A 15226-nucleotide genomic window follows, 5' to 3' on the forward strand; every position below is an offset into this window, starting at 1 on the left:
AGCACTTTTACAAAATAAATTCTTACTTCTCAAGAAACAGGTAGCATACTGAGCTCCTGAACAATTTATGTTACTAACAATGACATCACCAGTCTAAGAAAACTACGCTATCCTCTTCCCCTATGAGTTAGGCAGCCTCAAACGGCCCCAACACTCCTCATCTCCATGACTTCCACCTTCCCATTGTGAGTGGAGCCCAATACTTGATCCTGATGAGATGCATGTGGCCCAAGTGTTGGGATGTCACCTCCAAGATCAGGTTAGAGAAATGCTGTGACTTCCATATCGCTTCTCTCTGTCTCCCTCCCTCTTCCTGTCCTTCTGAGTCAGAGGCCCAAACTGAGCTTCAATCAGGTTTATGACTCAGAAACTGACGTAATGAGTGTCTGTCATTTTAAACTGCTAAATTTGGGGACAATTTGTTATGTGGCAATAGATAACAAATATAACCTATGTGCAGCCCCATATAAAGAGACACCGGGTATCATCTACACAGGTCTGTACAGGTTTTCCCACCTTTCCTCAGCACCACAGGCCATCCCTGATTTCATTAAAGCGTTTGTTGGCTGTTATGTACTACACCATTATACAATTGCCACTTTATTCTTTATATCTACTGAAATCTTTCAAGCTACGATTTAACCCTTCCTGTTGAAGCAAGAATTGCAATAAATGAAACAAAGAAGACCTCCCCAGGACACATGGATAGCAACCTCTGTGTGACATCCAACCCCCAAAGGAAGAGAAGGACCATGAGGCAGGAAAACCAGCCGGGCCACCAGGAAAGCAGCTGCTGTGTCAAAGCTGTGTGCAGCCAGAGCAGAAGCATCCAAGGACACAGGTGAGAACATCCATCCCTAGACAGGTAGGCTCCGCCCACAAGGAGAGCAAAGTTGCCAGTCTCGCAAACCTAGAAAGTGCACCACTCAAACACACGAGAAACACCAGCCTACTCAATGGCTCAGCTCCAAGAAGGCAACAGACCAAAGTCCCAAATCCAGGGAAGGGACAAAAAACTCTGAAACCTCTAACATTCTTACAGTGTTCCCATACAAACTTAAAGCTGTCAGGAGAGACAGTCTTCTCAAATGTTGGAAGATCAAGAGGACAACTAAGCCTGGGGCTCAGCTTCACTGGCCAGCTTCCCAAGTTACCCTTGGCTTCCTAGAAAGGGAAGCTCGGGGGTAAGCTGAACGTGGTGTTGCCTACTCATTGTGGGGTGTCTGACTGTGGACATAAATGATCAAGTCCTTTAGCAAGTTGAATGAGGTTTTATCTCTTTACAGTAAGTTGTTTAGCAGTCAAATAAGATAACTGAAGGGAAATCTTGCAAGGGAGACACTCCTGGAGATGTACATAGGCTGCTGTTGTTCAGTGATGGTAGTTCTGAGGGTAACTATGGTGCTGGTGCAGTTATAAAAGTCCCACCTTGAAGGACTAGAGACACTGTTTATTCCAAAACACTGTGCCTGTGTGACTCTCAGGTACCGTCCATCTCTATGCCGCACTAGACGTGGACAGGGGCTGCAGAATAGAGCTGCCTGATGCTCCAGGCTAGAAAGGGGTCCAGAAGCACTAAGGAAGGCAGGCTCACAGCATCGGACAGCTCTCATTTCTTACCCACTATTTCATTCTCCTGGACTTCAAATACAGTCATTTGAGATGGACATGTCGGTGGGTTGTCATTAATGTCGATAACTTTCACATGAATCTCCAGTGGGAATGCAAGTGGTCTTCCATTCTCATCCTTGGCAGATGCAAAGAAAACATGCTGCAATAACAAGATCAGTGTTAAGACTCCTTCACCATCCACCTTAATAGGTAGAGAAATAACAGTTTCGCTTACCGTCTCTGGCCTTAGTGTCAATGTACTTAGTACTGAGAAATGGGGGAGGGGAATAAAATGGGTTGGGCTTGTGGGAAAGCTATTAAATTATTGTGTCTTCGAGAACCCATAGAATCTAGAACACAGGTTTTTCAATGCACAGTTAATTTCGTCCTCAACTATAAGCAGACATAGGATCTGTCACAGGCGATAACCTGTGAAACTTTCCCTTTTACTTACTGAATCCTTTTCCTCTCGGTCCAAGGGCTGCGTGACATAAATATTTCCTTCCTGGTCAATTGAGAATGGGAACTGTGGCAGCTTCTCCTTGTTGATTAAGGAATAGTGAGCCCCTGGGTCATTCCACTGCACCTGTGTGGCCAAAGGGACTGCTGAGAAGAGATGGACAAACAGACTGACGAGGAACCAGTTCTTGCCTCTCACTTCACGATTTCTCACAACCCTGCCTGCCGGTGATTTCTTAGGACAACTGACTAACGTTTTTTTTTAATTTTCAACCTAAACTAATTTTTTAAAAAAGCAGACAAGGGAATTCTTCCTTCCCTAAATCAATCCTTACAAACACATGGAAGAGTCTGTGGGTTGTTTTCTTCCAGAACTTTGACTGGATGTAACATTCATTTATGAAGCAAAGTGTACTTCATAGCTGAAATACTCTAAGACTAAACCATGATGTATGATGTGCTTCTAGAACCCACAATTAAGATGAATTAAGATCAACAGAAGATTATTTAGACCAGTGGTCCTCAACCTTCCTAATGCTTCGACCCTTCAATACAGTTCCTCATGTCGTGGTGACCCCCGGACATAAAATTATTTTCATTGCTATCTCAAAACTGTAATTTTGCTACTGTTATGAATTGTAATGTAAATATCTGATAAGCATGATATCTGATACTCAACCCCTGGTGAAAGTCAGTCAACCTCAAAAGGGGTCTCGACCCACAGGTTGAGAACCACTACCTTAGACTTTTCTCCATTCATTCTGTAGAGACATGAGGTGCATACATGAGGTGCCCGCCCTCAAATACTTAAGTCTGGAAGATTTCAGAGCTAAAAATAACTGCCAATCCCTAGAGTTATTTTACAAACAACAACAGAAAGTACTCTATAGTAAGACGTGATACATCGATAGAGCCTGCTTCCCTGATATTGCTACTAACAACATGGACTGAGGGTTTACCACATGTCACATAACCCGCTATAAAGCAGCCATGTTCACCCTGCTTGATGTGAACAATAAAACACCACAGCATCTCCTCCTAAAGTGAGTGTGAGTGAAGTCTCCTCTCTGACTCTGTGCGTGTGTGTGTGTGTGTGTGTGTGTGTGTGTGTGCAAGTTTTCTGCTGGTGATGATAAACAGCAGAGATGTAGGGCCTTAGTTACTTAATTTGCTAATTACACAATGCAAAAGGTATCTAGTAGAACAATGACTGAAGACAATGTGGATAGGTCTCTACACCACAAGGTACGGATCTTAGTTCGCTGTAGACATCACGTGACACTACCTGGGTGATTCTGATGGGATGAGGATCAGTTGAGTTTTCTGTGATCTCCACAGGCTCTGGCGCTTTCCAGATGTTCTCCCTCACAGTAATATCCACAGATGTGGTGTCACTGAAGGAATTCTCACTCTGGCCCCCCATGTCCTTCACTGAGACCACCAGATTGTAGGAGGGATTCCTAACTGGATCCAGTTCCTGGGATCCTGAAGTGAGTAGGGGAGGAGAAGAAATGGAATGTCTCCAAAGGTGACAGCCCTTCCACTGACTGAGATTCATGAAGGACTGGCCCTGACTTACCTTCTTGGGTAAGCGATATTGCCCCAGTTTTATTGTTGATCTGAAAGTACATAACATTGTTGACTGTGGGAAGCTGGATGACAATTTGGTAAAAAAGCTGGCCATTGGGAGTAGCTGGATCATCCAGGTCTGTAGCATTGACGTACATGAAAGGCTTTCCTGGTAACAATACACAGAAAAGGAGAATTAAAGCTTCAGCCATCTATATCCATGTTTGCTTCCTGAGACGCAGAAATGAAATGTGAAAGTTCCAAGTTCCTAAGTGGAGAAATGAATCTTTATTTTGCTCCATCTCCCTGCAGTAGGGTTTCTTCAAAGTATGGTCTGGGAGCCTATGAGAGTCCCTGGGCATATTTCAAGAAGTTTATGATGTTAGAAATCACATGTGAGAAAGATCCATTTAAGACCAAGATAATTTGATGGATTTTAATGTAAAAAATAGTACAAAATACACCATTAACAACTGCTACTTATCTGTAAGAAACATCCATATTTCAAGTTTTGATATTATATCAAAGAATTCCACAATATCTGAAATCACCATTAAGATATTCTTTTCCTAAACTACAGATCTGTATGAGGCTAATTTTTGTCACATGCTACTTCAACCAAAATAGTATCTGATAGCAGCAAGAATGTAGAAATAGACTATTAACCCAATTGTTTTTTTATCCCTCCAGACACTGAAGAAATTTGCTAAGATTAAAACAATGTCATTTTCCCACTATGACAAAATTATTTTCATCTTGAAAAATACACTTTTCATTAAACCCTCTGTGTTCTTTTAAATTATTTAATAAACTGTTTTAATTTCTAAGACATACATGCTGGTAGATGTTAACCAGTGCTGCACTGGACTCCCCTTGTGAGAGCACAGTTTTGAAGTTTCGGAGATTTTTGAGTCAATTACTTTTAAATTTTTTTATAAAATGGATTATAAAAAAATGTTGCAAATAAAAACACCATGCACTAAAACTAACCAGACCCAAGGTCTATAAAACTCACTTATCAACAGCACTGGTAATTTGAAATAGGCCATGGTAGAGTATTTGTACCATGAAAACTTGCAAATGCCACGAATCATTCTTCTTCTCACTCACCCCAGGAGAATCAGCTATTAAACACCAGCTAGGAAACCACGAGGTAAAATTCACAGGTTTAAAATTTTGTGTAGGTTCCCCCCAACTTGTAAGTTAACACAGAAGTCCTGAGCCCCCAAATTTTGAAAATCACTTCTCTAGAAGATTTGATTCATGAAAAGAAAAGATGTTACTGTCTGGAAGATTCTGATGTAGCCAAGTCTGCATCAGTGAGTCTTGGTATGCCTCCCAGGGACAGGGGACAGACAGTGCAGCTCTTTCTGAATGGTGACTGGAGACAGGGAAAGGAAAGGTCAAGTAACACAAATGCCCTCTCGATAGGAGTGGATGGGAATATCAAGAGAAGGGGTGGACCGCAGCTCGGGACAGCCATGGGAAAGGGAACCATGGTGGCTCTAAGCTCCCCACAAGCTTTGGGGGAGCAAGCTCGTCTTTCCAGACAATTCCTGAGTGTTCTAGAGCTATATGGTATTTGAAGGTTCGCTAAAGAAGCATAGTTTTGCCTCTCACGGTACATTTGGCAAGCTCTCAAGACTCTTGTAAAGATTTACTTTGTTTTTGATCATGTAGGGAGGATGAGTATGTGCCCACAGAGGCCAGAAGGCACTGGGTCCCCTGAAGCTAATTAGAGGTGATTGTGAGCCACCCAGCATGAGTGCTCGGAACTCAACTTGGGTTCTCTGAAGAGCAGCAAGGGCTCTTACTGAGCCATCTCTCCAGCCCTCCTACAGACATTTTTATTGTCACAGCTTAGAGTGGGGAGTGTTTCCAGCATCCTACAGTACACAAGACGCAACAGGGCCAAGGATGGGGGATTCTGGACCAGAGCAATAGGTAATATCAAACAATATTCAGATCACTATGAAATTTACACAAGAAAGTAAGTTCTTAAGGAGTGGGTGTGACAACTGTCAGCCACACACTGCCACTCTTCTATCATACACCTGTCGTTAGTCACAGACATAATCAGGCTCCTGCCTATTACCTGGGCGAGAGTTCTGCCTCACTGAGCCTTCATATCTTGACTGGAGAAACATGGGTCGATTGTCATTGATGTCCTTGACTTCTATGGTGATGGGGACTGGGCCCTCCACTATACTTCCATGAGAATCCAGTGCTGCAAGCTGTTGTTGAAGAAAAGAAAACTGCCTTAGTGTCCCTGGACTTCAGCTCATATGCCCAAAAGTCACTTAAAGGAACTTAAAACTCAAAAGATCAATGGCCTGGTGACTGCAGAAGAACCCACCAAAGCCCAAATTTGTGTGCTGCTAAAATGGGAGTCCAATTAGTTAAGCCAGCCTGACGATGATGGGCACGGCTTTCCCATCATGAAGGCTACTGGACCCAGGGCACACCCTGCTGCAGATGATGCTGTGCCACGACTCCTCAGAGCTGGCACAGTGGTCAGTCTACAGAGCCCATGGCAGAAAGCGACAGACAAGTGCCCGCTTGCTCTTTTTCAGTTAGCTCTCTGCCTTTCTAGCTATTCAGACACCCACTGGGAAGCTAAGGGGAAATGAAAAGGGAAGGGCATTTCCTGTAGAACTCTGACTGTCTGTTCCTTCTGCGTTCTGGGGCACCAGTGGCTCTGCCCAGCATCGATGCTGCCTGCATTGTGAGTGTGGAGTCCACACAGCAGACACAGGCCAAGCACCCGTGCACACCAGAGGCTTATTGCTGGGGTTCAGCCCCAGCACCTGAATGAGCACAGCCGGCTGAGGACTTTGGCCACGTAAAGTGGACTAATTACCCTGGTCAAAAAGCCACACCACTCTGTAGCTGGTTTTAGAGGGGAGTGTCGGGGGAGGGGGAGAGGGAGGGAGGGAGGGAGGGAGGGAAAGAGAGAGAAAGGGAGGGAGAGAGGGAGGGAGGGAGGGAGGTCATATGAGGATTATACTGGGAGCGTGAACTTCAGGAGGTGCTGGGGGACCCCAGGAGCAAGGGTGCTGCAGAGGCTGGAGTTGCACCCCACTGGCCTCGGCTCACCTGGAGATGATGAACTGCCCTTGTTTCCCTGTCCAGGGCTCTGGTGTAATACAGAAGTCCATCCCCTTCTATCATGAAGATATCATCTGTCTCCCCCGTTAGTTCAAAACTCACAGCTGGACTGTTGGCCTTAAACTGAGAAAAAGCAAACAGGTTAGGCTCTGAGGAAACATGGGTGGCAGAACCTGCAGAAAGTCGCCAATTTCAGTTTTTTATTTATACAAACGCTGAGTAAGAAACCTTGAGCCCTTTACCGTGGTGTATGCTAAAAGCTTGTTTGTGCATTCTTTATGGCGCGTTCAGAACACGTTTCTCCCAATAAAGTATTGCAATATCCAACATGCTGAGGGAAGGTTGCGATGCTGGATCCTGTATCTGAGGCTGAAGATACTTTTCACTGACTATCTGAGAGTTATGACGTCACCAGCATCTAAGAAACATTAGAAATTCTAGCTTTGTTGCTAGAACAAAAAGATGCCACTCGGTCCTTTAAAATCTGTGACGAGGATGAAGATGCAAGTTAGTGTTAAGAGAAACAACCTGTAAGTGCCTGCAATGGACAGACTCCTGAGTGATAATCCCATGGTGACTTTTTAGGATGTGGAAAAACTAATCAGCCACTGTTCCTGAGGTAGTTGGAGCTCCTTTTAGGAAAACAGCAAAAAAAAAAAAGAAATTTTACATAAAACATATAAAAAAGTTGTTCAACTTTATTAATAATTTTAAATATATCTCACAGAAGTTAGGTTATAAAGATATACATATATTATTGATGGGGTGTAATTTATATGACCTCTCTGGAAATGACTTGAAGCATAAAGTAGTCTTTGATAGTAAACAATGTTATACAAAATTTGTCAAGGAATTTTTAAACATGAATTACATGATTAGGTATAAGGGGAACTATTTCCTGTACTAGCGAAGTTGAAAACTCAGATATCTACAAATCTGTGAATTCTTAAAGCAAAAGGTTCATTACGAAGGACAAGGGACAGTAGAGTTACTGTGTAAATAACAAAAGTACTGAAGAATAAAGGCAGGCTGTGGTTGTCACAGGGCCAAAAGTGTGCATGTCAGCAAACAAGACAGTACATTTAAAAAATACAACAACAACTGGTGTGCGAACGAAGTGAGGACAGCGTGGATAAGCAGGCTTTACAAATTTTCTTGTTGATATTACATGGTTTATTAAAACCTAGACCCGTCAGTGTGAGTGTTTTAAAACGAGTCTGATGTCAGTGGGAAAGATGGAGTGAGACTGATGTTCCTCCGTAAGAGCAATGAAATGTTGTAGACAGTTGCCAGCATCAACCTATCGACTTTGTCAGAACATCGGGAATTAACCAGAACCAACTAGAACTGACTAGATGTCAGCAGCACCAAACTGTGCTGTTTGACTTCCGCACCCCAGTGACCTTCCTGACACCAGAAGTAGTCATGGGAACCAACGACCTCACCAGTGCAGTGTGACAGAGGACAGAGGGACAGTGTGACAGAGGGACAGTGTGACAGAGGACAGAGGGGACAGTGTGACAGAGGGACAGTGTGACAGAGGACAGAGGGGACAGTGTGACAGAGGACAGAGGGACAGTGTGACAGAGGACAGAGGGACAGTGTGACAGAGGACAGATGGGACAGTGTGACAGAGGACAGAGGGACAGTGTGACAGAGGGACAGTGTGACAGAGAACAGAGGGACAGTGTGACAGAGGACAGAGGACAGTGTGGCAGAGGACAGAGGGACAGTGTGACAGAGGGACAGTGTGACAGAGGACAGAGGGACAGTGTGACAGAGGGACAGAGGGACAGTGTGACAGAGGACAGAGGGACAGAGGACAGAGGGACAGTGTGACAGAGGACAGAGGGACAGAGGACAGAGGGACAGTGTGACAGAGGGACAGTGTGACAGAGGACAGATGGGACAGTGTGACAGAGGACAGAGGGACAGTGTGACAGAGGACAGAGGGACAGAGGACAGAGGACAGAGGGACAGAGGACAGAGGGACAGTGCAGTGTGACAGAGGACAGAGGGGACAGTGTGACAGAGGACAGAGGGGACAGTGCAGTGTGACAGAGGACAGAGAGACAGTGTGACAGAGGACAGAGGGGACAGTGCAGTGTGACAGAGGACAAAGGGACAGTGTGGCAGAGGACAGAGGGACAGTGTGACAGAGGACAGAGGGGACAGTGTGGCAGAGGACAGAGGGGGCAGGCTCCCCCAAAGCCACTCCCAGGGAACCATCCTTATCTAGCCTCGGGTGTCTTATTTAATCAGCGTCGGCGCTCCCTCACTGGAACATCCCCTCACCATTTATTGAAAAGACTGGTCTGCAATTGGTGGGCACAGTAATTCACACTTGCAGTCTCAGCACTCAGGAGGCTGAGGCAGGAGGATTGCTGCAAGTTTTAGGCCAGCTTAGGATATACAGTGAGCATTTGCCAACCCAGGGCTACATAGCAAGGCCCCGCCATGAATAAATAAATATCCCTCAGAGGTTTAGGGGACAACCCCGAAGAGAGGCAAACACAAAGTGTAAGTACTGAGGGATAAAAGGAAAATGCTGTCTCTAGACATGGCGTGGTGTTGGTCACATGAACTGAGCTGAAATTCTATCGTGGGGGGGGGCTACTAGAGCCCATCCCTAGTTTAGGAAATATTGGCAGTTGATCACTGCTGTGGGGAGGGAATTACTAATCTTAGGAGAGGCCCTGGTAACTCGCCTATGCCCTAGTGGGGGACCTCATCCTATGCACACATATAAGGGCATTACTAATGGGATTCAGGGATTAAAAATAATATCAATAAAAATAAACATTTAAAAAGAGGACATGGGATTGTTTGGAAAATATGTTGGGAAAGTCCTGGGATTGAAGTAGGGAGTGAGGGATAGATATGATTAAGATACATTGCTTACAAGATACATTGTACATGTAAAAATTCAAAGAATAAATAAAAAAATATTTTAAAAATAAATAATCTTAAGAATGGTCAGCAATGGCTTCTTTGAAGTTGAGGAAGGAACTTTAGCTGAAGAAGATGAGAAACTGATCAAACATTTAAAGGAAAAACTGGGGAATGAGTTGTCCACAGGAGAATGACCTGTCCTTACCTCTTGGTAGCAGAGTTGCCAGCGTGGCCAGAAAAGGCCTGAGAAGGCCCTAACCTCTCCCCTCTGGCTGACTTTGAGGCTCGCACAGGCAGGAAGTGAAGGGAAAGGCAGAGCTGTAAACCACCAGCCACACTGCTGAAGGTGTACTCCAACATGCTCAAAGTGCCTGTTGGTAAGGGCTGAGATTTACTGGTCCAGGGCACCTAAAATAATCTTTGTCCAGTCATTAACTGGGCACCAAGCTGAGCAGGAACTTCAGTGGCCAAGTATGACAATGAATACTGACTTTGCAGATGTAGCTCACGAAGGCCACTGAAGAAGAAGAAGCAGCAATATGCTCTGGGAAAGGAAGAGGGAGGATGTCTAGATTGCCACATTATATATTTAAAATGTCTAATCTTCAACAAATGACTGTGTGACATACAACTAAATAACAACTATTGTACTTTGTAAATATAAAAACTGTTCCTGGAGAAGCCCTGATGTTGAACTTACTAAAGATCTTAAATGGTCTATTTTAAATAGATCCAGAGCCAAGGGAAGCCATCTCTAGAGGACTAGGGAAAGTATGAAAACAACATCTTACCAAATAGAGAATACAGACATAGAAAGTTTGTTTTAAAAAAAAATTAGGAATTCTGGAATTGAAAGTATACTAGTCAATATAAAAATTTGAAGGATATTGAAAAAAATATTTGACCTAGTAGAAAAAGTAGAAAATTCCAAAATGGATTATCTACCTTAAAATACAAAAAGAAAACAAGAGTATCAACATAAATGAATGCCTGGAAAGGCCAGAGGGCACCATTGAGCAAATGCACACCTATGCTGAAAAAGTCCCAAGAGAGGAGGGAGAGGCAAAGGAGACACAGATTGTTTGAAGATAGGCTACCTAAAACATTCACAGACACATCTAAGCAGCCCAGTGAACTCTGGAAGGATGAACTCAAAGCCATGTGGTCCTAGATGCACCGCAATCAAATAATGTGAAAGACAAAGGAGCTTGAAACCAGCAGGAAGGACTCTAGTGAATTGAGGGCTCATGACCCACAAGAACTTCTCCATGAAATGAAGGGAATTCTCCATAAGGTCAAAGGCAGTGAAATAACACATCCCAAGTGCTACAGTGTGGGGGCCCAGAGAGGCTCTCTAGTAAGACCTTACTCAAGGTCAGAGAATCTGAGCTTGCTTTACCAGGGCTGCATAATGGAATGATTTGGCCAGGGGCATGGTTATCAGGTGTTTTGAAGGGTCTACACTTAGCTATCAGGTGTTTTGAAGGGTCTACACTTAGCTGTACCCTGTCCTTTGATCTTGAAAGGGGAACGTCCTTTGCCTCTGCCCTTGGCAGTGTGTAAAAAGCCCATTAGAATAAATCTCGAGGTGATTGGTTGTTGACCCAGGACCCACTCGAAACTATCCTGTCAGAGCTGGACTCCTACACTACAAGAAGATGGATGAGTAAGGCTTCTACTCCAATAAAATAATTCTGCAGAATGAGGGTAAAGTTAAGCTATGAAATCAGACAAAGTAGAGCTTAAGATATCTAGATAAAAAGTGAGAGCTAGGCAGGATGACTCATTCGTATAATCTCAGCACTTAAGAAGTTAAGGCAAAAATGATTGCCATGAACTTGCTAACCTGAGCTACATAGTGAGTTAAGGATAGCCTGAGCTACAGAATGAGATCCTGTTCAAAAGGAAAGACAAGATAGAGGGTTAATATACCAGGAAACTATAGCTATTTTAAACATTTATGTACCTGATGATGGTCCCTGAAATGCATTGAAGACTGAGTTGACAGAAAGATTAAGGGTAATTACACTGTCATCATTGACAATTTCAAGACTTCACTTTCAATAATGTATAGAACAAACAGGGATCAACAAGGAAAGAGCCTTGAATAACACCACAGACAAACTTGAAGCTAACTGACACCAACAGAGTACTCCATCCAACAAAAACAAATCATGCAGAGTGTTCTCCAGGATAAATCCTATGCCAGGTGACAAAATCTTGAAAAATGTTAAAGGATACAAGTCATACAAAAAATATTTTCACTTCCACAATGGGATGAAATTAAAAATCAATAATAAGGAGAATTAGGGGATTTGCAAATAAGTGAAGTAACAATATGCTCTCATAACCCACAGGCTAAAGATTAAATCTAAGTGGAAATGGACCTAGCCTAGATGTCCATTTCCCAGCCATTATAAATAGAACAGCATAAACATGGATGCACAAGGTTCTCTGGTGGGACAGAGTCCTTCGGACGTATTTCCAGGAGCTGCATAACTGGATGACAGGGTAATTTTATTTGGTTAAGAACAGAGTTGGCCACTCTCATGCCTAAAGCTGGAACATGTGGAAGATGGCATGGAAAGATTGTAAGATTGTAAGATCAGGAGGGAGTTTACTGTGTGATTGTGTCCTCTACTGATGTCAACGTAATGAATAGATTTTATTTAGAATGTGTGTGTGTGTGTGTGTGTGTGTGTGTGTGTGTGTGTGTGTGTGTGTGCATACATACATATATGTGTGGGATAACAGTTAGTGGAAAAAGAAACCATGAATTTGCAGGAGAGTGGGGAAGGGTATGTGAGAGGGTTTGGAGGGAGGAGAGGGAAGATGGAAATGATGTAGTTAGAATCTCCAAAAAAAAGTCAGAGAATTCATGCAAATGGTTAAATTGCACAAAAAGACGGTTATTAGAGTCTGGTTCTATAAAAGACTAAAAATAAGGCATAATTGACTTTGGAATGAATTGAAATTATTTAAAAAGTGCCTGTTAAATAGTTTCATACTTTGAATTATTTGAAGATAAATTTAAGTGTATAATGTAGTGACTAACAATAATGCCCATTGGGGGTTGTCAAACTGAACTTTAAAGGAGAGATAAGTGATGTATGCTGTCGACTTCGATCGTTTACAGGTACTCTTCTTACATTAGAATAAACTTTAACAATGAAAAAAAACAAGAATAGTGTTTGCAAAACTTGTGCTGGAGTGACCAGATCCCAGCCTCAACTTCAAGCTCACAGCCTCCACCAAAACAAACTGAAAATGCACAAAGCCTTAAATGTAGGAAGTAAAACTCTAGAGCACTGAGAAAAACCACACAGAATGCCTTTGCCTTGAAGGAGGCCGCGGTTTCTGAGATGTCTCAGCAAAGGCATGAACAGAAGAAGAAATCAATTAGACCAATTAAAACCACGGACTTAAGTTAAAAGGGCACTATTTCGAAAACAAAAGCAGAGCCTACAGAATGTGGGGAGACCGAGATGAGGAGAGAGGGTTCCCAGAAAGAAATATACCAACTATCACAATAAAAATAGGGCAATGCTCTTTAATAAAGGGGCAAAGATTTGAATAGACATTTCACCAAGGAAAACAAAAAGCCGTGAAAACACATTCAGTTACCACTAGCCTTGGGGTGTCTAAAGTTCTGTTGCTATAATAAAGCACCATTACTTGGGGAGGAAAGGGTTTATTTAGCCTATATTTTTGTATCACAGTAGGTAGAAACTCAAGGCAGGAACTTGGAAGTGGGGACTGAAGCAGAGGCCACGGAAGAGAGCTGCCCACTGGCGTGTTCCGAGTGGCTTGCTCAGCCTACCTTCTTATAGCATCCAGGACCTTTGGCCAGGAGTGGTACTGGCCACAGCGAGCTGGGCTCTCCCACGTCAGTCATCAATCGAGAAAATGCCCCCACACACTTGCCTAAAGGCTGACACTGGGGGTGCATATTCTCTGTTCTTCCTTCTTCCCAGATGACCCTAGCTCTTGTCAAATTGAAATAAAATAAAAAAAAAAAAAAAAAAAAAAAAAAAAAACTAGCCAGCCAGCACAGTGGGAAAAGCAAACCTTAACTACAAAGAAATAAGACATCACAAAATCACGAACACGTGGAAAGCTATAATAAAAAAGAAAGATAATAGAAACTCAGCAGACACAGACAGGCGACGCTAACAGAAATGCGAAATGACTCAGGTAACCGAGGGAAATTTTGAAGATCATCAAAAAGTTAAACATAAAATGATGAACCTGTAGGCTGCATGCCCAGCAGCAGATGGCCAACCGAAAACTGACTCAGTGGCGTCTTTGGAGGTTCCTTGTCTCACGGTGTCATGTCAGGGCTGCTCTATAGTGTTGTCCTGTCTGCCCCACAGATGCGGTCTCAGGGGACTCCTTGGTGTGCGAGTGAGTGGGTCTCTTGTTTGTGCCCTCTCTCAGGCTCTTCTCCTTCTGTTTGTTTTTCTCAACTCTAATGTGTTAGGTTTTTTTTATCTTATTTCATTTTATTATTATCTCTTAGACGACTGATTTTTCAAGACACGGTTTCTCTGTGTATAGCCCTGGCTGTCCTGGAACTCACAGAGATCTGCCTCCCTCTGCCTCCAGGGTGCTGAGATTAGAGGCGACTGCCTGGCCCTCCTGTTGGTTTTCTTTCTTTCTTTTTTCTTTTCTTTCTTTCTTTTTTTTTTGTTTGTTTTTGTTTTTCGAGACAGGGTTTCTCTGTGTAGCTTTGGGCCTTTCCTGGAACTCACTCTGTAGACCAGGCTGGCCTCGAACTCACAGAGATCTGCCTGGCTCTGCCTCCCGAGTGCTGGGATTAAAGGCGTGCGCCACCGCCACCTGGCCCTGTTTGTTTTCTAATGAGGGACAGAAAGGGTGTGGATGTATCAAGAGGGGAGATGGGGAGGAACTTGGAGGAGTAAAGAGAGGGGAACCTAATAAGGATATATTATGTGAGAAAAAAATCTATTTTTAATAAAAGGAAAAAATGATGACCCTGAAATTTGATGTTTCTCCAAAAGGATAGAAAACTTGTTCTCACAAAAAGTTGTACATGAATGATTGTCCATAGCAGCTTGTCCTTTACAGCTGTAAGAAAAAGCCACCCACATGTTTGTCGACTGATATATGAGTACTCAAAATGTGGTATAACTGCAATACTCAGCCACTCAAGAGTGAAGTTCAGAAACATGCTATAGCTTGAATAAACATTGGAAATATGGTATGTAAGAGAAGCCAGGCACAGAGGACCATGTGTAGCATGGTTTCATTACATGGAAGGCCCCAGGAGGCAAATCTATAGAGACTGAAAGCTGATTCATGGTTTCAGGAGCTGAGGCAGGGGAATGATGAAGAAGGATTGCTCATGGCACAAGGTTTTCCCTGGCGCTAGTGAAATATCTTGATATTTAATGGTACATAGTGGTATGGCTTTGTGACACACTGAAAACCACTGAATTATAATTTTATTTTTAATTTTATTATTTGTGCATATGTATCTGTGTGATGAGATGGGATAAGTGTGCAACAACATGCATGTGTGGGTCAGAGGACAACTTCGTGGAGCTGATTCCCTCCTTCCACCTTT

At 43.2% G+C, this 15226-nt stretch overlaps 1 protein-coding gene across 1 annotated transcript in view; it reads right to left on the reverse strand.

The window, feature by feature from the left end:
• Positions 1 to 15226, reverse strand: part of Cdh17 (cadherin 17) — a 69309-nt gene that overhangs the window by 35439 nt on the left and 18644 nt on the right. Inside the window, exons 4-9 of the mRNA XM_028871638.2 lie at positions 6736 to 6870; positions 5735 to 5873; positions 3650 to 3808; positions 3356 to 3555; positions 2066 to 2197; positions 1621 to 1771 (exon numbers count right to left, since the gene is read on the reverse strand). Of these exons, the coding sequence (XP_028727471.1) occupies positions 1621 to 1771; positions 2066 to 2197; positions 3356 to 3555; positions 3650 to 3808; positions 5735 to 5873; positions 6736 to 6870 (916 nt within the window). The remainder of the gene's footprint in view (positions 1 to 1620; positions 1772 to 2065; positions 2198 to 3355; positions 3556 to 3649; positions 3809 to 5734; positions 5874 to 6735; positions 6871 to 15226) is intronic.

Source organism: Peromyscus leucopus, chromosome 2 (genome assembly GCF_004664715.2).
Source record: "Peromyscus leucopus breed LL Stock chromosome 2, UCI_PerLeu_2.1, whole genome shotgun sequence".
In the NCBI taxonomy this organism is placed as follows: Eukaryota; Metazoa; Chordata; class Mammalia; order Rodentia; family Cricetidae; genus Peromyscus; species Peromyscus leucopus.